The sequence below is a fragment of the Nerophis ophidion genome, linkage group LG23, assembly GCF_033978795.1.
Source record: "Nerophis ophidion isolate RoL-2023_Sa linkage group LG23, RoL_Noph_v1.0, whole genome shotgun sequence".
Classification (NCBI taxonomy): domain Eukaryota; kingdom Metazoa; phylum Chordata; class Actinopteri; order Syngnathiformes; family Syngnathidae; genus Nerophis; species Nerophis ophidion.
In genome coordinates, this window is record NC_084633.1 from 33445494 (window position 1) to 33467993 (window position 22500).

Here is a 22500-nt window from a genome sequence, read left to right on the forward strand (position 1 = left end):
TGTCAGACACGCATTCAAAGTAGGAACTACGCATGCCTGCGTTTCACCAATCAAATGCAGTCACTGGTGACATTGGACCAATCAAAAAAAAAAACAGGCGGTCACGTGACCGTCACACGTCGAATCCGACCTAAAAAAGTTGAAAAACTTATTGGGGTGTTACCATTTAGTGGTCAATTGTGCAGAATATGTACTGTACTGTGCAATCTAATAATACAAGTTTCAATCAATCAAAAGTGTAAAGGAAAAAAGACACTTTTTATTTCAACGGTACTTCCCGTCAAAAGCCTAAAGACTGATCGCACAGTTCCTGTCTTCACAATAAAAGTGCCGCTCCATCGCGCCTGCGCTAACAAAATAAGAGTCTCCGAAAGCCAGCGCTAACAAGCGAGCAAGCTACGGAGTTTGCCGCCAATGTATTTCTTGTAAAGTGTATAAAAACGAATATGGAAGCTGGACAGATGAGATGCCAAAAACCAACGACTTTCATGTGGTATTAGACAGAAAAGAGGAACTTTTTTTCTCCTCCATTTGAAAATGTGGACATTATCAGCACTATACTGTCTGATTCCAATCAATGCAAGTCATCAGAATCAGGTAATACACCAACTTATATTCTTGTCTTCATGAAAGATAGGAATCTATATGTTAAACATGCATGTATATTCATTAAAACACCTTTAACATTTCAACAAAAATGGCAAAATAAATAAATATAAATTATATACTGTATATATATATATATATATATATATATATATATATATATATATATATATATATCCATCCATCCATTTCCTACCGCTTATTCCCTTTTGAGGTCGCGGGGGGCGCTGGCACCTATCTCAGCTACAATCGGGCGGAAGGCAGGGTACACCCTGGACATATTAATATATATGGTGTGTGTGTATGTATATATGAGGTAGATCACCTCGACTTGGTCATTTACTAAGTCATTGATTGACGTTGAAAAACTTATTGGGGTGTTACCATTTAGTGGTCAATTGTACAGAAAATGTACTGTACTGTGCAATCTACTAATACAAGTTTCAGTCAATCAATCAATGAATGCCTACTGAGCCTATGGTGCTGTTAAGTTATTGTGGCTCAATTTGCCTTTTTTTATTTTAATGTATTATTATTTAATGTATGTTATTGTTTTAGTTGCTTAAGAGATATTCCTGGCTCTGAATTAGTTCATTGCTATTTTTATGTTTTTGTGCATTATTTGTTGCCGTAATGAGGTTACAGTACTTGAGTAGTTTTTTCACAACATACTTTTTACTTTTACTCAAGGTGACTACTCCTTACTTTTACTTGAGTAATAAATCTCTAATGTAACAGTACTCTTACTTGAGTACAGTTTTTGGCTACTCTACCCACCTCTGGTCACGAGTGACACTTCCCCTTTCATCATTTTCAAAACGGAGGAGGCTGATTTCAATACCGGTAATTTGAAATCGCATAAAGGGAAAAAGATTAAGAACTATTCAGTAGGATTTAAGGTCCAAACTTACATCACACTCAAATTTTTACAGCAAGCCTTTGGTAAGCGCAGGAGTGAGAAGAGGTTTTAAAATAATTAGCGCATGCTTACTTTTACCGCATGCCTTTGGTAAGCGCAGGAGTGAGAAGAGGTTTTAAAATAATTAGTGCATGCTTACTTTTACCGCATGCCTTTGGTAAGCGCAGGAGTGAGAAGAGGTTTTAAATTAATTAGCGCATGCTTACTTTTACCGCATGCCTTTGGTAAGCGCAGGAGTGAGAAGAGGTTTTAAAATAATTAGCGCATGCTTACTTTTACCGCATGCCTTTGGTAAGCGCAGGAGTGAGAAGAGGTTTTAAAATAATTAGCGCATGCTTACTTTTACCGCATGCCTTTGGTAAGCGCAGGAGTGAGAATAGGTTTTAAAATAATTAGCGCATGCTTACTTTTACCGCATGCCTTTGGTAAGCGCAGGAGTGAGAAGAGGTTTTAAAATAATTAGTGCATGCTTACTTTTACCGCATGCCTTTGGTAAGCGCAGGAGTGAGAATAGGTTTTAAATTAATTAGCGCATGCTTACTTTTACCGCATGCCTTTGGTAAGCGCAGGAGTGAGAAGATGTTTTAAAATAATTAGTGCATGCTTACTTTTACCGCATGCCTTTGGTAAGCGCAGGAGTGAGAAAAGGTTTTAAATTAATTAGCGCATGCTTACTTTTACCGCATGCCTTTGGTAAGCGCAGGAGTGAGAAGAGGTTTTAAAATAATTAGTGCATGCTTACTTTTACCGCATGCCTTTGGTAAGCGCAGGAGTGAGAAGAGGTTTTAAATTAATTAGCGCATGCTTACTTTTACCGCATGCCTTTGGTAAGCGCAGGAGTGAGAAGAGGTTTTAAAATAATTAGCGCATGCTTACTTTTACCGCATGCCTTTGGTAAGCGCAGGAGTGAGAAGAGGTTTTAAAATAATTAGTGCATGCTTACTTTTACCGCATGCCTTTGGTAAGCGCAGGAGTGAGAAGAGGTTTTAAAATAATTAGCGCATGCTTACTTTTACCGCATGCCTTTGGTAAGCGCAGGAGTGAGAAGAGGTTTTAAAATAATTAGTGCATGCTTACTTTTACCGCATGCCTTTTGGTAAGCGCAGGAGTGAGAAGAGGTTTTAAAATAATTAGTGCATGCTTACTTTTACCGCATGCCTTTGGTAAGCGCAGGAGTGAGAATAGGTTTTAAAGTAGCGCATGCTTACTTTTACCGCATGCCTTTGGTAAGCGCAGGAGTGAGAAGAGGTTTTAAAATAATTTGTGCATGCTTACTTTTACCGCATGCCTTTGGTAAGCGCAGGAGTGAGAAGAGGTTTTAAAATAATTTGTGCATGCTTACTTTTACCGCATGCCTTTGGTAAGCGCAGGAGTGAGAAGAGGTTTTAAATTAATTAGCGCCTCGGCGCCAATTCAAGTAAATACGGTATATACTGTATATATGGCATTAGGTGACATTTTCTAAGGTACACATGGCCCAGGCACACTGGCTGGCATCCTTTACACTGCTTGATGACTTAAGAGCTTTTGGAGCCAAAAACCAAAAGGAGCCAATGTATCTGCTACGGAAAAACCCATTGCAAAACTGCATTTTCTCGTGGCTGGATAATTCCAGCACAGTTCGTGCTGACATCCCTCACAGTATTTTTACAGGTCCCAAGTAGGGTTGTACAGTATACCAATACTAGAATAGTATTGTGGTACTACTAAATCAAAATCAGGACTATACTCTGTTTGAAAAGTATCGGTTCCCGGGCATGACGACGCGTCATCACGGCATGTTCGGCAGCGCACAATCACAGAGTACGTGCAAGCAGACACAGTGTGTAGACAGAAAAGGGAGAATGGACGCATTTTGGCCTAAAACTGACGATAAAGGTGATGCTCTAACACTATAACACCCTCAGGAAGAGGTGCTTTAAGACAAGGCTAGTTAGCTTGCAGCGGACATCCATCCGCAGTCAAAATCACTAATCCTCGCCTCTATGGCGACGAATAAAGTAAGTTTCTTACAAGTATCATCCCTGCAGGACGAGGAATAGCTAAACATGCTTAACTACACCTCGTAAGACATGGGTGTCAAACTCTGGCCCGCGGTATATTTGGCCCTTGAGGCAATATCAATTTAGCATTAGAGCTGGCCCACCGGTGTTATACAGCGTCGGTGCCGCTGTAACACCGCATTCACCGCTAATACTCATACTTGCCAACCCTCCTAATTTTCACGGTAGACTCCCAAAGTTCAGTGCCCCTCCCGAAAATTTCCCGGGGCAACCATTCTCACGAATTTCTACCGATTTCCACCTGAACAACTATATTGGGGGCGTGCATTTAAGGCACTGCCTTTAGCGTTCTCTACAACCTGTCGTCACGTCCGCTTTTCCTCCATACTAACAGCGTGTCACATAATATTTGTGGCTTTTACACACACACACACAAGTGAATGCAAGGCATACTTGGTCAACAGCCATACGGGTCACACTGAGGGTGGCCCTATAAACAACTTTAGCACTGTTACAAATATGCACCACTGTGTGAACCCACCCAAACAAGAATAACAAACACATTTTGGGTGAACATCCGCACCGTAACACAACAGAACAAATATCCAGAAACCTTTGCAGCACTAACTCTTCCGGGAAACTTCCAGCAAACTGACCAAAAATGAACATTTTAATAATGCATTTTCTCTTGCTACTTCAAGGCTTGAATGTTTGGTTCATTCATTATTGTTATTTTATTTTCAAATTTATTATTAGCCTGTGGAAAAAATTTGATATTTATTTACCTCAGAAGATTGCAAATAGAAAAAAAATACTTTTATTTAAATTTTATTTAATATGCCATTGATATTCTTTTAATTATTGTTATTATTATTTGAAACTGGATTTTGCATGTCACTAAAGTTATATAACCCTTGCTTGTTCAATATTTAATGCAAAACTTGTTTGGGTCCCTATTAAAAGGTTAATTTGTTCAACCTTGGCCCGCGGCTTTGTTCCGTTTAAAATTTTGGCCCACTCTGTATTTGAGTTTGACACCACTGCCGTAGGACGATGCAATGGCTCACCAGCGTCACAATGTAAACAAAAGCCAGCACGCCTGACTGGAAATAAACGCCATGGGTGGATCTACACCTGACATCCACTGCAATGATACCAAGTACAAGATCGCATCTCGTCGATACTATGATTACATCAATATTTTTTCATCGTCGAAAAACAAATTTTCCTTTTTAAAAAATTCACGATATGTTTATAAACTCAGTAAATATGTCCCTGGAAACTTGAGTACTTTGAATATGACCAATGTCTGATCCTGTAACTACTTGGTATCGGATCGATACTCAAATTTGAAACTAATGTAAAGTATCCAAACAACAGAAGGATACATGATTATTACATTTTAACAGAAGTGTAGATAGAACATGTTTAAGTGAATTAATAATCAATTTTTACAGCTTGTCCTTCATAATTTTGACAAAATAATAGAATGATAAATGACACAATATGTTACTGCATACATCAGCAGACAAATTAGGAGCCTTTGTTTGTTTACTTACCACTAAAAGACAAGTTGTCTTGTATGTTCACTATTTTATTTAAGGACAAAATTGCAATAAAAAATTGCAATAAAAAAAGATTGTTTGTCATGTATTTTTTGGTGGCCTCTATTTAGAAAAGTATGGAAAAGTATCGAAATACATTTAGGTACCGATACCAAAATATTGGTATCGGGACAACCATAGTCCCATGTGTTAAATGCTATATAACGAAGAATGGACGAGTAAATATCCAGTTTCCACGCAGTCGGGACGCAATGAATGACACAAAACACTCCTTTCTCTTGACTCTGGGGAAGAACATTGATACAATGTGGCTCACATTCGGACAGGAAATGTCATGGAGCGCACCTTCCGTGTGCTTCTATGAGTGTTAGACAAACCTCCTCTCTTCCTGTTTTTAAGTCTCTCTTAAAAACATACTTTTATTCCTTGGCTTTTAACACTGAGTGATATCCATCCTGCAATGGCGCCCCATTATACACCTGCTGTGAACCTGTTTTTATGTTTTATTTATTTATTTTTTGTCATGTTCTGTTTGTGTTGTGTTGTTTGCTCGGTCCTCGTATTATCTTTTAACCTGCCCATCGTACAGCACTTTGGCTGCCCCTGTGGTAAATTTTAAATGTGCTTTATAAATAAAGTTGATTTGATTTGGTTTGATTTGTGTGCTGCATGTTCATCAACATGGCAAAACAGCGCAAGTCTGAGCAGGAGGCCACGAATGTGGAGAAAAATGACTGTCGCCATGGTGACAGCTGACAGTACATAACACCTCATTGAAATAGGGCGGTCTGCAAAATTGTTGCACTTGGTATTATTTGTGCACGCATTCATAGCAGATCCCCCACAACACGCCTACTAATAGTGCAAGTTTTTAAAATGTTTACACTATTTAGCACTTTCTTTTTGGGATCTTAGTAGATCAGGCCAGCCCTTAACGCATAGACTAAGCCACAGGTGTCAAACTCAAGGCCCAGGGGCCATATCTGGCCCGCCACATTATTATATGTGACTCGCGAAAGCCTGGAAATAATATGCATTAATAAATGCTTAATCTTTTCTTACTAAATATATTAGTTTATTCCATAATGACATAAAAAAAAAATCATGTGCTGCATGCAATAGCATATCTTTTAAAATTCCATATCATCAAAATTATATATATAAATATTATTTGTTAAAATAAAGATAAATACTGTACTTAAATCTCTGCTTGACTGATGATTTCAAAACAAATCATCAATCAAAGTGTGGACTGTAAAATTGACAATGGATTTTAAGTGTTTTTTCCCATATGCAGTAAGACACTAAAACATTAAAAAACAAACAAACAAAAAAACAAAACAACAAGATTTTACGGTAAAAACAAACAAACTAGCTTTTACGGTAAAAACAAACAAACTAGCAGCTCTATTGCTTGAATTTTACCACTAAAAACAATGGTGTTGTTTTTCCATTACATTCCATTTATTCATTTCGTATATGTTAAAAAAAACAACATTGCTTTTACTGTACAATTCCGGTGACTGAGATGCCAGTTTTTAAAGTAAAATGTAATTTTTTTTTTGCAGCTTATGTTTGTTTGTTTAGTCTTTATTTGAAGGGACGGTGCACAAAAACATTAAGCTCAAAGACAGCTCATTTCCATCTGCAGTCCATCCATCCATCCATTTTCTACCGCTTATTCCCTTTTGGGGTCGCGGGGGGCGCTGGCAATCGGGCGGAAGGCGAGGTACACCCTGGACAAGTCGCCACCTCATCGCAGGGCCAACACAGATAGACAGACAACATTCACACTCACATTCACACACTAGGGCCAATTTTAGTGTTGCCAATCAACCTATCCCCAGGTGCATGTCTTTGGAGGTGGGAGGAAGCCGGAGTACCCGGAGGGAACCCACGCATTCACGGGGAGGACATGCAAACTCCACACAGAAAGATCCCGAGCCTGGATTTGAACCCAGGACTGAAGGACCTTCGTTTTGTGAGACAGACGCACTAACCCCTCTGCCACCGTGAAGCCCCATCTGCAGTCCCTGGCTACTTAAATTAAATATACAATACAACCGCACCTCATTTACATCATCACACAAAGACAATACATGCTCTTGTTCACATCTGTCATCATTTGTAAAAACAACCATGATTTTAACAGACAAACCTCGCAATTTACAACAGAAATGCTGTCATGGATAAATAATAGGGGTGGGGGAAAAAATCGTTTCTAATACGAATCGAATCGAATACGTTGTGCGATTCAGAATCGATTCTCATTTTTAAAAAAATCAATTTTTGTTTTGTATTTTATTTATTTTTTTATCAATCCAACAAACCACTACACAGCAATACCATAACAATGCAATCCAATTCCAAAACCAAACCTGACCCAGCAACACTCAGAACTGCAATAAACAGAGCAATTGAAAGGAGACACAAACACGACACAGAACAAACCAAAAGTAGTGAAACAAAAATGAATATTATCAACAACAGTATCAATATTAGTTATAATTTCAGCATAGCAGTGATTAAAAATCCCTCATTGACATTATCATTAGACATTTATAAAAAAAAAAGAACAATAGTGTCACAGTGGCTTACACTTGCATCGCATCTCATAAGCTTGACAGCACACTGTGTCCAATATTTTCACATAGATAAAATAAGTCATATTTTTGGTTCGTTTAATAGTTAAAACACATTTACATTATTGCAATAAAACATTGTCCTTTATAATTATAAAAGTTTTTTTTTTTTAAATCTACTACTCTGCTAACATGTCAGCAGACTTTGGTAGATCCTGCTGAAATCCTATGTATTGAATGAATACAGAATCTTTTTGAATCGGAAAAATATCGTTTTTGAATAGAGAATCGAATCGAATCGAAAAAAATCGATATATTATCGAATCGTGACCCCAAGTATCGATATTGAATCGAATCGTGGGACACCCAAAGATTCGCAGCCCCAATAAATATAATACACATTTAGTTGATCTGCCTAACATAGTGCCCACCTTAGTGACCGCGTGACCGCCTTAATTGCTCCAAAGCCACTTTTTAATTTCAATTCTAAATGAAGAGTAATCTGTTAAACTTTTCAAGTTTGTTGTGAGGTCGTTCCATTCGTTTATGGCTTTATATGAAAAGGCTGATGTAAAAAAAAATATTGTTAAAGTATTACATATCCATCCATTATTATATAGTATTATAGATATACATGTATATTCATATATTACTCATTGTCAAAAGCGACCCTCTGAGATGTGGCCCTAAATGAAAACAAATTTGACACCCCTGGACTAAGCAAGTCTGTCGATTGTTGGACAAAAAAATCGTACAACCGGGTGCAATAACGCAAACTAAATGAAGAGAACACATGTTTTTTCCCCCCCTTCTTCTTTTACAGGATCATACTGTTCAAGCTTTTGGAGAATTGGACTTGCATACACCTGAGAAAACACTGACACGTTCACTGACTCATATCATGCATGTCTTAGGTATGCAGAGAACAGTCGAGGCAACGGTACACCAGTCTGGCCAGTGGCCAACTCATTTTGCTCCATTTACATGAAATATTCCATTTAAATCGCTGTTGATCGTGTTCCCGGTCGCACATCTGGAGAACATTTAGATCTCATATAAAAAGATCAGGGTTTTTTGTAGCCCCCTTGTTGCTGAGTAAGCAGTACACTGACCTCACTCCATCCATCAGTGCATTGGTCGATCCCAACAGAGCAGCAGGAGGATGGCAGCGTTCCATTGAGCACTTCATACCAGTCGGTTTTGTTGGTAACGCCGCAACATTTGAACTGGAAGAGGAAACATAGAGAAATTCATTAAAAACAAGTTGGGTTCTACAATTGCCAGTTAGTCCTCGGCTAATGTAGAGTTAAATTCTAGATGCCTTGGTGTGACACATCAGGTGAGGTGTGTAATAAATCAATCCTCAGTGTTACCCATTCATAAAAATAATGCACACGACTCAAATAACTTCAGTTAAGCGTCAAAGTACTGTATGTACTCGAGGTGGGTAGATCGATCTGAATATTGCTAGTCTTTATGCCGGAGGTCAGCAACCCGCGGCTCTTTAGCACAGCCCCAGTGGCTCCTTACCATGAAATGATTAACGTGGACCCCGACTTAAACAGGTTAAAGAACTTATTGGGGTGTTACCATTTAGTGGTCAATTGTACGGAATATGTACTGTACTGTGCAATCTAGTAATAAAAGTTTCAATCAATCAATCAATCAATCAAAACCTTGGAACTTTTTCAAAATTGGAAAAAGATCGGGGGAAATATATTTGTTTTACTAATGTTTCTCCCAGAGGACACATATAACACAAACATTCCTAATTGTTAGAAATCCTATTGTTTAATATATTTGTGTTTATGCTTCATTGATGGCAGTATTTGGCCAGCGCTGTTTTGTCCTACTAATTTTGGCGGCCTTTCAACCCGTCGTAGTTTGTTTACATGTACAATTTTCTCCGTCGCTGCCACAGAAAGATGTGTTTAATGCCACTACTTTTTTTTGAACATGTTGAATAGAGAAACTGGAAATTATGTATCATGTTGTAAGCATGCATGATCGAAATATACTCAAACTCAACTCCTTCTGTCTCATTTTGTCCACCAAACGTTTTATGCTGTGCGTGAATGCACAAAGGTGAGCTTTGTTGTTGTCATTGACTTGCGTGGAGTGCTAATAATCCATGCTAACATGCTATTTAGGCTAGCCGTGTGTACATATTGCATCATTATGCATCGTTTGTAGGTATATTTAATTTTCTTTACTTATGTCCTCTGTGTATTTAATTTATATTTGCATGTCTCATGACACATTATCTGTATGTAATATTGGCTGCATTTCTGATTGTGTGCCATGTTGTTCCAGACCACAGCAAACGTTACCCAGCTTTCAAAGATTGTAATAAATCCATTAAAAGAAAAAAGCCTGTCTTTTCCCTGAACTTGAGCACACACATCTATACCTTTGGCAGTTTTAAGCCAGTCATTTCCAGGTATTATCTCACCTTCAGAGACCCTTACTTGATGTGTTGCCTTCATTCTAACACTTACATAAGGCTTTTAACTTTATGCGGCTCCAGACAGATTTGTTTTTTGTATTTTTGGTGCACTATGGCTCTTTCAATGATAGGTTGCTGACACCTGCTCTATACCATCCATCCATCCATTTACTACCGCTTGTCCCATTCTGAGTTGGGTCCGCATAATTTGGTACTTTAACTGTTAGTTTAGCATGATGACATGCGAACATTTCATGCTATTTTTGTAGCTTATTTTGGAGGTATACACCTTAGACTAAAATATTGTTGTACTTGAAGCATGCTAATGTTAGCATGTTAGCTTTTTTAGCTATATTTGGAGGTATACACCTCAGAGTCCTATTTTGGACATATGCTAACTGTTAGCCAATGTTTGTAGCTTTTGTTGCTCATTTTGCAGGTATACACCTTAAAATCATATATCTTTGTTCTCAAAAAATTGTAACGCTTTATTAGCTTTTTTGCAGGTATAGGATAGGACAGGACAGGATGGAATTTATTCATCCCACAATGAGGAAATTATGTGGTTTCAGTGCAGATACAAAAAGTCCACAAAAAATAAGGTAAAAACACATTTGTTGAAAACGTTAAAAAACACGAGAAGACTTTGGGCGCAAAATGCCCAAGGATTTGAATGAAAGCTAATAGTAGTTTTCGCCTTTGTTTAATAATTTTTCACGACTGACTTTATTTTAAATTGTTTTTCATAAAATAAAATCATTATTAGCTTTTTTATCCTAATGTTACATTGTTTAATAGCACTGTATAAAAATTGTTCACAAATATTTGTTTAAAAAATTGTCTTGTTTGTCTTATCGTTTATTCATCCTGTTCTGATTACAGTCAAAAAATTAATGAGAAATTCCTAACTCATGCAAATATTTTGAAAAATGTCACGTAAAATATATCAATAGTATTCTTGGTATCAACGGTACGAACATTGTGTTTGCCTGGTACCAAATTTTGCCGTATCGTCCACCCCTTTTGAAATTAGATGATTTTTTCATTTTAAACTTCTGAGGAGCAAAACAACAAAAAATGTACAAGGAGTATAAAAACTTATATTAATATCATAAATGTACACCAACTTTTTCCCCAAATGAGTTGTTTGTTATTGTGCTGTGTTGTGTGTGTAGTAACAAGGCAGGTTTTATGTTGGTATTTTTTAAATTCTTACCATTTTTTGGACATTATCCCAGGATTTTTTCAACCCAGGGTCTGATTCATAACTCTTCATCCCCTCCTTTAAGTCACCTTGTGCTTTGGAATCCAGCTGGAAAAAAAGAAACAAATAGAGGAACCACATAAGAGGGTGCGGAAAATTTTTGGTCAACTTTCCCAATTGGTGTGTTTTTGGGAATTTGATCATCTTCCACTGAATTACCCTCATGATGCAATCCATCTTTGAAAGGGTCCTGTTAAATATTGTATTTGATTCTGCCACACTAGCCCTGCCGGAGAGGAAGTTACACTTCCTCTGTGGGCTTTTAGGTGTATTCACATGACTATGTCACTATTTCCTCTCTAAAAATGTCCATAATTAAGATTTCCAGGAAGCCATAAGCAAAAATAAATATGTACTGCGCAAGTGAGCACTTATATATAGTGCATGCGGATTATATTCACAGCGCTTCGCATTTTTGTCAAGGAATAAGATAATTTTTCTCCACAAAATTCTACATATAACACCTCATAATGACAATGTGAAAATGTATTTTTATTTTTTTTATTTTGCAAATTTACTAAAGCTAAAAAAATATATGTGCATAAGTATTCACAGCCTTTGCTTATTACTTTGTTGATGCACTTTGACAGCAATTACAGCCTCAAATATTTTTGAATATGATGCCACAAGCTTGGCACTCCTATCTTTGGGCAGTTTCGCCCATGCCAATTTCTCCATTTCTCTTTGCAGCACCCATCATGCATTGTAATGAATTTAAATGGGTGTAATATGGACTGTTTCATGGTGCTTGGACCTTCTTTTTTTTTTTTTATAATATCCACAACGTTCAGTGAGAAAGTTGTGTTATGTGTGACAATGTGTGTTGACTTTTTGTGTCGGTAGAATTGTTTTTGTGTGCCATGACTAGGGAAGGTTGTTCGATTGGGTCATACAGGTAAATGCTGTCCTGAATTAATTTCAATGCACAACTCATGATCACTGATCTGAATTAATCACATTCTCCATAAGATAGTGGCAAAGTTGCAGCAACAATATAATCAGATATTTAAAATGTATTTGAAAACACCCCACAGATTCCTTATTAAACTCATGACGTCTCGCCGGCCAAACTGAAGATGCCGGTGGACCAAACTTAGCATGCAAGCCATAGCTTGGACACCCCTGGCTTAGAGTATGCAAAATGAAAAATGTTTTTGGGGCCTTTTTATGGGTTGAATTCCAATACCACTGGCGTGAGTAGATATTGAGCTTACCTGATCACGAAAGATGTGTATGACCAGAACGAGAGCAACTTCTGTCAAGACGAGGAGCAACAGGATCACAAAGAACTGTGAAGAGGGAGGAAGATAATTGTGAGCTTATTTAAAAACATTTTTGTAATTCTTCTAGGACACAGGTGTCAAACTCAACAGACATGGTCTGCCACCTTATTCTATGTGGCCCGGGAAAGCCTATATATCAGGGGTCACCAACGCGGGGCCCGCGGGCACCAGGTAGCCCGTTGGCCTGTTCTAAAACTAGCTCAAATAGCAGCACTTACCAGTGAGCTGCCTCTATTTAAATTTTATTTATTTACTAGCAAGCTGGTCTCGCTTTGCTCGACATTTTTAATTCTAAGAGAGAAAAAACTCAAATAGAATTTGAAAATCCAAGAAAATATTTTAAAGACTTGGTATTCAATTGTTTAAATAAATTGATTTATTTTATTACTTTGCTTCTCATAACTTTCAGGAAGACAATTTTAGAGAAAAAATACAACCTTAAAAATGATTTTAGGATTTTTAAACACATATACCTTTTTACCTTTTAAATTCCTTCCTCTTCGTTCCTGACAATTTAAATCAATGTTCAAGTAAATTTATTTTTTTATTGTAAAGAATAATAAATACATTTTTATTTAATTCTTAATTTTAGCTTCTGTTTTTTCGATGAAGAATATTTGTGAAATATTTCTTCAAACTTATTATTATGATTAAAATTCAAAAAAATTATTCTGGCAAATGTAGAAAATCTTTAGAATCAAATTTAAATCTTATTTCAAAGTCTTTTGAATTTCTTTTAAAATTTTTGTCCTGGAAAATCTAGAAGAAATAATGATTTTTCTTTGTTAGAAATATAGCTTGGTCCAATTTTTTATATATTCTAACAAAATGCAGATTGGATTTTACCCTATTTAAAACATGTCATCAAAATTCTAAAATTAATCTTAATCAGGAAAAATTACTAATGATGTTCTATAAGTTATTTTAAATTTTTTTCCCAAATATTCGAATTAGCTAGTCTTTCTCTTCTTTTTTGAGTTGAATTTTGAATTTCAGAGTCGAAAATGAAGATAAACTATGTTTCAAAAATGTATTTTCATTTTTTCCTGTTTTCTCCTCTTTTAAACCGTTCAATTAAGTGTTTTTTTCATCATTTATTGCCTACAAAAAAACCTTCCATAAAAGGAAAAAAAATGTAAGACAGAATGACAGACAGAAATACCCATTTTATATATATATATATTAAAGGTAAATTGAGCAATTTGGCTATTCCTGGCAATTCATTTAGGTGTGTATCAAACTGGTAACCCTTCGCATTAATCAGTACCCAAGAAGTAGCTCATGGTTTCAAAAAGGTTGGTGACCCCTGCTATAAATAATATGCATGAATTATTCATCTTTCATTGTAAACACACTAATTTGTTAAGATTGTGACAGAAAAATTGAATGCGCTCGTACAATTGCATGTCTTTTAAACTTAAAGGGAAACTGCACTTTTTGGGGGAATAAATATGAGAGACAAGAACACACGTAGTTTTTTTTTTTTTTTACAGATTTTGAAAACGATAAAAAAACTGGAAAATGCCGCATTTCCCTCTAAAACAACTTTAAAACCCTCCATCAACCTTTTATATACACACTGCAAGTATATATATAAAATGTAGTAACAGACAACTTCATAACAATATGTAGTATGTACAACAGTTACCATATTTTGGTCATTTTAATTCTTGCCGGAACTGATTACTCGGCGCATTTATTTCCGTCCTTAGCATCGCACTTCCGACTTCTGGCAACAAGTGTGTTCCTACTTCCAGAAAAAAAAAGGCGCGTTCATCTTTTAATCATGGCAGATTCAGTAACAAAAAATGAACACGACTATTTATCTATAAGATTACTTATCTTTTTGAAGCTGAATATACTGAGGATGAACTGCTGCTTCTAGAAGCGAGTACAAATGAAGAGTAAGACCTCGGAGCAGATGGAAGCTGAGAGAGTGAGGTTGGCATGACTCAAAGCTGTAAATGTGGAACTTGAAGCTAAGCTATTTCAACATAAATGGAGTATTTACCCAAATACACCGGAGAAAAATGTCCCCGGCCAGCTGGACCAAACGCACAACTGTCCATCGAGTGGTTCAAACTTTAATATTGATCACGATAAATGCAGCACGTCATTTGTGTATCAGTACATACAGTACATACGCTGTGTGGCTAGCTGTGCGCAAACAAAACATGAAATGTGTGTTAATATTTTGCAGATACTGTAATATGATTGGAGTCGTATCGCATTGTGTTGTGCATAACAAACTCAAACGCGTTTTGTGTTGCTGTACAAGTTAGCTTATCTCTTGCCGTAGTTAGTTTTTACGGCTAATACCAAAGCACGCCGATACTTTGATCGAAAAAGATTTCCCCAGGGTTTGCTCTTACAATAACAATGTTCCTACAGCTTGGTTATTATACAGGTTACAGGACGTAAATTAAGTATTGTTGATGGTTTTTAATGCATTTTTTAAATTATTTAGAATTGATTGATTGATTTTTACATGTTAGAACGCAAAAAAAAATGAAAATATTTGTGTCTTATTGTCTCTCATAAAGCTTGTGAACAATAGGCAAAAATCCCCCGAAAAAGTGCAGTTCCCCTTTTAAATAAAATCAGATCATGCAGAAGTCATTGTACTAACATCATTCAAACATTTTTTGTAAAAAATAAATAGTTAAATATCTGCTTGTCACCCTGACTTATGATTTCAAAGCAGGTTAGCCATCAATTTGTACATAAAAGTAATTAACCCTCAAATACATGGGCAATTGTGTATTAATATCATGATGCAATTTCACATTAGAATTCATATAATTGGTGCAAAGGTTTAATACGTGTGCAAGGATATTTCACATGCCTTTACTATGTATATAATTAAACTATGTTCATGTTGTGCATAATGTGTATTCATAGTATGTTGTGCAAAGGACATTTCATAATTTTCGGAAGTTTATTTTGTACTTGACATTGTTTATAGCAGTGGTTCTTAACCTTGTTGGAGGTACCGAACCCCATTAGTTTCATATGCACATTCATCAAACCCTTCTTAGTGAAAAATAAAATGTATTTCTTAATAATTCAAGACAAAGTTATATGCTTTTGGTAACACTTTATATGGAGAACATATTCTAAGTAACAAAGACATAATTTAGAGGTTTTTGGACACAAGGGGAACATATTCTAAGTAACCAAGACTTAATTTGGAGTTATTTGGTTAGGGCTAGGGTTAGGGTTCGAGGGTTAGGGTTATAATTAGGCCATGCCGTATAAGACATTATTAATGACTAGTTAAGAGCCGATATGTTACTAATTTGCATGTTAATAAGCAACTAATTAATGATGAATATGTCCCCCATACTAAAGTGTAACCGTGTTTTTTTACTGGTGCACAAAATGAACCGTGCATGAACATCACCTTGTTCAAAGAACAAAACCGACACTAAACTCACAACAAATTACACACCTGCAAATCGTTGTGACTTCTGCTGTTGCCGTATCCGTAACACGCCGATAGGGAGAAGTTTTTTATTGAGATAATGAATCGGGTGTGTTTTGACCTCTACCGAACCCCTGAGGCCGACTCACCGAACCCCTAGGGTTCGATCGAACCCAGGTCAAGAACCACTGCTTTATAGGGTTAGGCGGCATAAGTGTTCAACTTCAGCCTAAACGCTTTCGGTCTGCAACATTTTCATTTTCAGTCGATGATTGCACAACTGTTTGTTTGTTTTGCTGACCATTGACCGAAGAACAATAAACTATAACTATATATATTCGCTGTTACAAGCAGCCCTCTGCACAACTGCCATGTGAAAATGAGTTTGACAGCCCAATTGTAAGAAATGACAGACTGTCTTTGACTAAGAATTGAAGAGGTGTAAAAGTGCTAATTTGATCATGTAAGGCCGTCCTACCATAAACAACAGGCAGCGCTGCTCCTTCAGGGCTCCCAGACAGCCCAGGAAGCCCGTTACCATGGTGATCCCGCCGGCGACCAGCAGCAGATTGGCTGCCGAGAGGGATGGGAAGGAGAGCGGAAGAGAGGAAAACTCCGCCTGTGTGAAGGACAGCCAAACTCCAACGCCAAACAACCCGCATCCTCCTAACTATTCAGGAAATGTGACATTAAAAGGCTTCATTAGTATGTATGTTTCATTGAAATGTCACCTGGTAAATCCCAGCTGTGCAAACACTCACCCAGAAGATGAGGTTAAACACAAACATCACGTATTTGACGCAGCACAAACATCTGCACGATACCGACATCCTGCAAAGACAAAATAAGGAGAGATGTGATAAGAGGCAGGTCATTTTCATTTGTACTGTACTCCCAGCAGCCACAAGACATTGAAACAACGTTGAGAACTTGTTGAATTAGGTCTTGATGTTGAGCAAGAACAAGAACATTTGATCACATTACGCCTGTACTGGCTCACCTGCACTGGCTTCCTGTGCACTTAAGATGTGACTTTAAGGTTTTACTACTTACGTATAAAATACTACAAGGTCTAGCTCCATCCTATCTTGCCGATTATATTGTACCATATGTCCCGGTAAGAAATCTGCGTTCAAAGGACTCCGGCTTATTAGTGATTCCCAGAGCCCAAAAAAAGTCTGCGGGCTATAGAACATTTTCCATTCGGGCTCCAGTACTCTGGAATGCCCTCCCGGTAAAAGTTCGAGATGCTACCTCAGTAGAAGCATTTGGGTCTCATCTTAAAACTCATTTGTATACTCCAGCCTTTAATTAGACCCCCTTTTTAGATCAGTTGATAAGCCGTTTCTTTTCTTTTTCTCCGGTCCGGTGGCCATGGATGAAGTATTGGCTGTTCAGAGTCGGGACCCAGGATGGACCGCTTGTCTGTGGATCGGTTCTTGTTCTTGTCAAAAGTCTAGCAGCCGCATTTTGTACCAACTGTAATCTTTTAATGCTAGACATGGGGAGACCCGAAAATAATACGTTACAGTAGTCGAGGCGAGACGTAACAAACGCATGGATAATGATCTCAGCGTCTTTAGTGGACAAAATGGAGCAAATTTGAGCGATATTACGGAGATGAAAGAAGGCCGTTTTAGTAACGCTTTTGATGTGGGACTCAAAGGAAAGAGTTGGGTCGAAAATAATACCCAGATTATTTACAGAGTCGCCTTGTTTAATTGTTTGGTTGTCAAATGTTAAAGTTGTATTACTAAATAGAGGTCGGTGTCTAGCAGGACCGATAATCAGCATGTCCGTTGTTTTGGTGTTGAGTTGCAAAACGTTGGCTGACATTGTTTGTTTAATTTCATTAAGAAACGCCTCCAGCTGACTATCAGCCGGCGTGTTGGTCAGCTTTAGGGGCATGTAGAGTTGGGTGTCATCAGCATAACAGTGAAAGCTAACACCGTATTTGTGTATGATGTCGCCTAATGACAGCATGTAGATGCTGAGGAGTGCAGGGACAAGGACTGTCGCTACTATATTGGATCCACTTTGGACTGGATTCTCATGGTTATGTTAGATCCACTATGGATTGGACTTTTACAATATCATGTTAGATCCGCTCGACATCCATTGGGGGGGTTCCCCACATATGCGGTCCTCTCCAAGGTTTCTCATAGTCATCATTGTCGACGTCCCACTGGGGTGAGTTTTTCCTTGCCCTTATGTGGGCTCTACCGACGATGTCGTTGTGGTTTGTGCAGCCCTTTGAGACACATGTGATTTAGGGCTACATAAATAAACATTGATTGATTGATTGATTGAGCAACTTAAACATAACGTTGGAACAACTTGCTTTTTGTTTAAAGGGGATCCTTATCACCAGACCTATGTAAGCGTCAATATATACCTTGATGTTGCAGAAAAATTATTTTTTTTAACCGATTTCCGAACTCTAAATGGGTGAATTTTGGCGGATTAAACGTCTCTCTATTTATCGCTCTCGGAGCAATGACGTCAGAACGTGACGTCGCCTAGGTAGTCAATCCGCCATTTTCTCCACCACATTACACGCAGCAAGTCAAATCAGCTCTGTTATTTTCCGTTTTTTCGACTGTTTTCCGGTACCTTGGAGACATCATGCCTCGTCGGTGTGTTGTCGGAGGGTGTAACAACACGATCAGGGACGGATTCAAGTTGATTTACGTAGAATGTGCATCGATTAGCACGGCATGCTAATCGATGCTAACGTGCTATTTGGTTAGCTGTATGTATATATTGCATCGTTATGCCTCATTTGTAGCTATATTTGCATCCAGCCTTTCCCTCCACCCACATTCAATGCCAAACAAACACATACCAATCGACGGATTTAAGTTGCTCCAGTGTCAAGAGATGCGAAAGTCCGTCGTTTGGTTTTTACCGGCGATGCTTTGACAGAGATGGCACAGAGATGGCAAAAATTTCTGGATATCCTGCGACACTCAAAGCAGATGCATTCCCAACAATAAAGTCAACTAAATCACAAAGGTGAGTTTTGTTGATGTTATTGACTTATGTGCTAATCAGACATATTTGGTCGCGGCATGACTGCCAGCTAATGGATGCTAACATGCTATTTAGGCTAGCTGTATGTACATTTGTAGCTGTATTTGCATCCAGCGTTTCTTTCCACCCAAACAAACACTTACCAATCGACAGATTTAAGTTGATCCAGTGTCACAAGATGCAAAACTTCCGATCGTTGGTCTGCACATTTTAACGGCGATGCTAAGGCAAACAGGGCCGAATAGCGTCAATAGCTATTCGCTCAATAGCTTCAGTTTCTTCTTAAACTTTGTTTTCGCTATCTGCCTCCACACTCCAACCATCCGTTTCAATACATGCGTAATCTGTTGAATCGCTTAAGCTGCTGAAATCCGATTCTGAATCCAAGCTAATGTCGCTATATCTTGCTGTGCTATCCACCAGTTGTTTGTATTGGCATCGCTATGTGACGGCACAGGGAAATGGACAGTGGCTTCGCAGATGGCGAAAATCAGGCACTTTAAAGCTTTTTTTAGGGATATTACGGGACGGGTAAAATTTTGAAAAAAACTTGAAAAAACAAGATAAGCCACTGGGAACTGATTTTTATTGGTTTTAACCCTTCTGAAATTGTGATAATGTTCCCCTTTAATCAATGTCAGGTTGTGACGTGGATTTGACCATTGAAATTTGGTCATTTCCAAACCAATATTCTACAACACAAATAAAACGTTTAATCAATGTCTGGTTGTGGCTTTGATTTGGCCATTGAATTTTGGTCATGTTTCTTCACTGAATTCATCCATCCATCCATTTTCTACTGCATATTCTCTTTGGGGTCGCGGACGCCTATCCCAGCTACAATCGGGCTTAAGGCGGTGTACACCCTGGACAAGTCGCCACCTCATCGCAGGGCCAACACAGACAGACAGACAACATTCACACACTGGGCCCATTTGATGTTGCCAATCAACCTATCCCCAGGTGCATGTCTTTGGAGGTGGGAGGAAGCCGGAGTACCCGGAGGGAGGACATGCAAATTCCACAAAAAAAGATCCGAGCCCGGGATTGAACCCAGGACTACTCAGGACCTTGGTATTGTGAGGCAGACGCACTAACCCCTGTTCCACCGTGCTGCCTCACTGAATTCATCACTTAACTAATGGGTGCCCCTTTGTGGGTCACAGGTTGGCTGCGGCCATGGGAAATGCCTTCGGTCGTATAATTAGGTCTGTTGAGGAGGGAAGGGAACTTCCTTCCTGTCAGCAGTCTGACTTCCTGTGTGAGGTCACTCAGCAAGAGTGAATACCACTCGGGCAAACAAGCTCACACACAAAAATGCACGAATGCTATGTGCATATTCTACAATGCTCGCTTTTGTCAGACACAGGTGCAGCAAAAAAAAACAGTCAAAATTCATTTGTCCATCATTATTATCAATTTGATTTAAAAAACACAAAAAATGCAAGTAACCCATTGCAGCACAGACTGATTTTGGCGCCTCTGGCAACACATTTTGGGCAGTTTGTGCAAGTAGTGTTCGTGTCACCTAATTCTTTCTTTTCGCTGAAGCACTTCTGTCTTAAACTAGCCCATCCACAACACAAAAAAGTATCAGGTCCACATGAACGTGGTTCAGGGTATATAGCGACGTATGAGTCCCTTTTATTAGGAGCAAGGCAGGCAAAACAAAGCAAAGCGAACTGGCCCGATTGGCAATTAGGGACAGGTGAAGGCACTGCCTGACATGCCAAAAAAAAAGGAAGTGGAACTAGGAAAATAAGAGCGCAAAGAGAAAATAAGCCACAACAAAATGAGAATATTGCTCTAAGTCCATAGCTGTCACGAGGAATCGGGACATATAACTCAAAACACTTGTCTTGTAATTAATTGAAATTAATCTATTAATTAATTAAATTAATCTAATTGGTGCTTGCCCGCACTCCTCCCAAAAGTAGCGCAATTTTGATACGTACAATGCTTTTCAAAAAGAAAACACATTTTTAGTTCTGTATTTCCCTGAATTGCCGCCGGGTCACTAATTAATTTAAAACCTCTTCTCACTCCTGCGCTTACCAAAAGCATGCGGTAAAAGTAAGCATGCGCTAATTATTTTAAAACCTCTTCTCACTCCGGCACTTACCAAAGGCATGCCGCAAAAATTTGAGTGTGATGTAAGCTTGGACCTTAAATCCTACTGAATAGCTCTTAATCTTCTTCCCTTTATGCGATTTCATTTCAAATTACCGGTATTGAAATCAGCCTCCTCCATTTTGAAAATGATGACAGGGGAAGTGTCATTCGTGACGTCACGAGTTTGACCAGGCGGTAATACTAAGTATGCACTAATTATTTTGCGGAGCGAGTTTGACCCGGCAGTAATTCAAGGCAGGCGATTACTATATGCCCTGCGGCAATTCAAGGAAATACGGTAAGTAATATTACAATACAAGTGGTTGGAGTGTCCGCCCTGAGATCGGATAGATCGTGTCATACCAAAATCTATTAAAAATGGGATCCATTACCTCCCTGCTTGGCACTCAGCATCAGTGGTTGGAATTGGGGGTTAAATCACCAAAATGAGTCCCTGGCCATGGTCACCGCTGCTGCTCACTGCTCCCCTCACCTCCCAGGGGGTGATCAAGGGTGATGGGTCAAATGCAGAGAATAATATCACCACACCTGGTGTGTGTGTGACAATCATTGGCACTTTAAATTTAAAAGAATGTACTACAACCAATTACAGTAATTTTAAAGTAATGTAATAAAGTACAGCATTTACCTTGGAGAACAGACTTATGTGTTATTTTATTTAAGCTGATTTTCTGTCAAACACACCATCAGTAAAGTACTATCTGTCCATCAGCAGCGTCTCCAATTTTCATGGATAAATGTTTGCCGTTGAGGTATTATTTCAACGTCTTTGGCTGGTGTTGGACTCATTCTGCTTCAGTATGGTGCAGACGAGCAATGCTATGCTAAAATGGCTTCAGCTCAGCCATGTTTCTAATGATTTTGTTCACCCGCTTCTTCTCAGCACTGTCCTTCACACTCACTTTCTTCCATCCCATGGTTGGAAAAAACGTTTGTCTATTTCTAGCTGTAAGCTATTGTTGGCCAGTAAAAGCGGATGCTAGGACGTTCACAGTGACAATCGCTCTGCCACCTAGTGGCAGGGAGGCTCATAACTTAAAACATAAGCCGAGAGAAAGCTCGTATTTCTATATATCACAATATTTACAAAGCAATACATAATATATAATGTAACTTTCTTCTACTCTATGGATCCCTCAACCATCATCTATGGAACCAGTTAATTTCATCCAAGCTTTCTCCACAATGTTTTGGAGCGGGGAAAAAAAAGGTAATGAGCCCTTGGAATGTTTGGATTAGTTG

At 38.3% G+C, this 22500-nt stretch overlaps 1 protein-coding gene across 1 annotated transcript in view; it reads right to left on the minus strand.

Annotated features, from left to right (window-relative positions):
* The window catches only part of tspan4b (tetraspanin 4b), a 35769-nt gene that overhangs the window by 10770 nt on the left and 2499 nt on the right, over positions 1–22500 (minus strand). Inside the window, exons 2-6 of the mRNA XM_061884226.1 lie at positions 16854–16923; positions 16571–16762; positions 12600–12674; positions 11338–11433; positions 8788–8901 (exon numbers count right to left, since the gene is read on the minus strand). Of these exons, the coding sequence (XP_061740210.1) occupies positions 8788–8901; positions 11338–11433; positions 12600–12674; positions 16571–16762; positions 16854–16922 (546 nt within the window). The 5' untranslated portion in view covers position 16923. The remainder of the gene's footprint in view (positions 1–8787; positions 8902–11337; positions 11434–12599; positions 12675–16570; positions 16763–16853; positions 16924–22500) is intronic.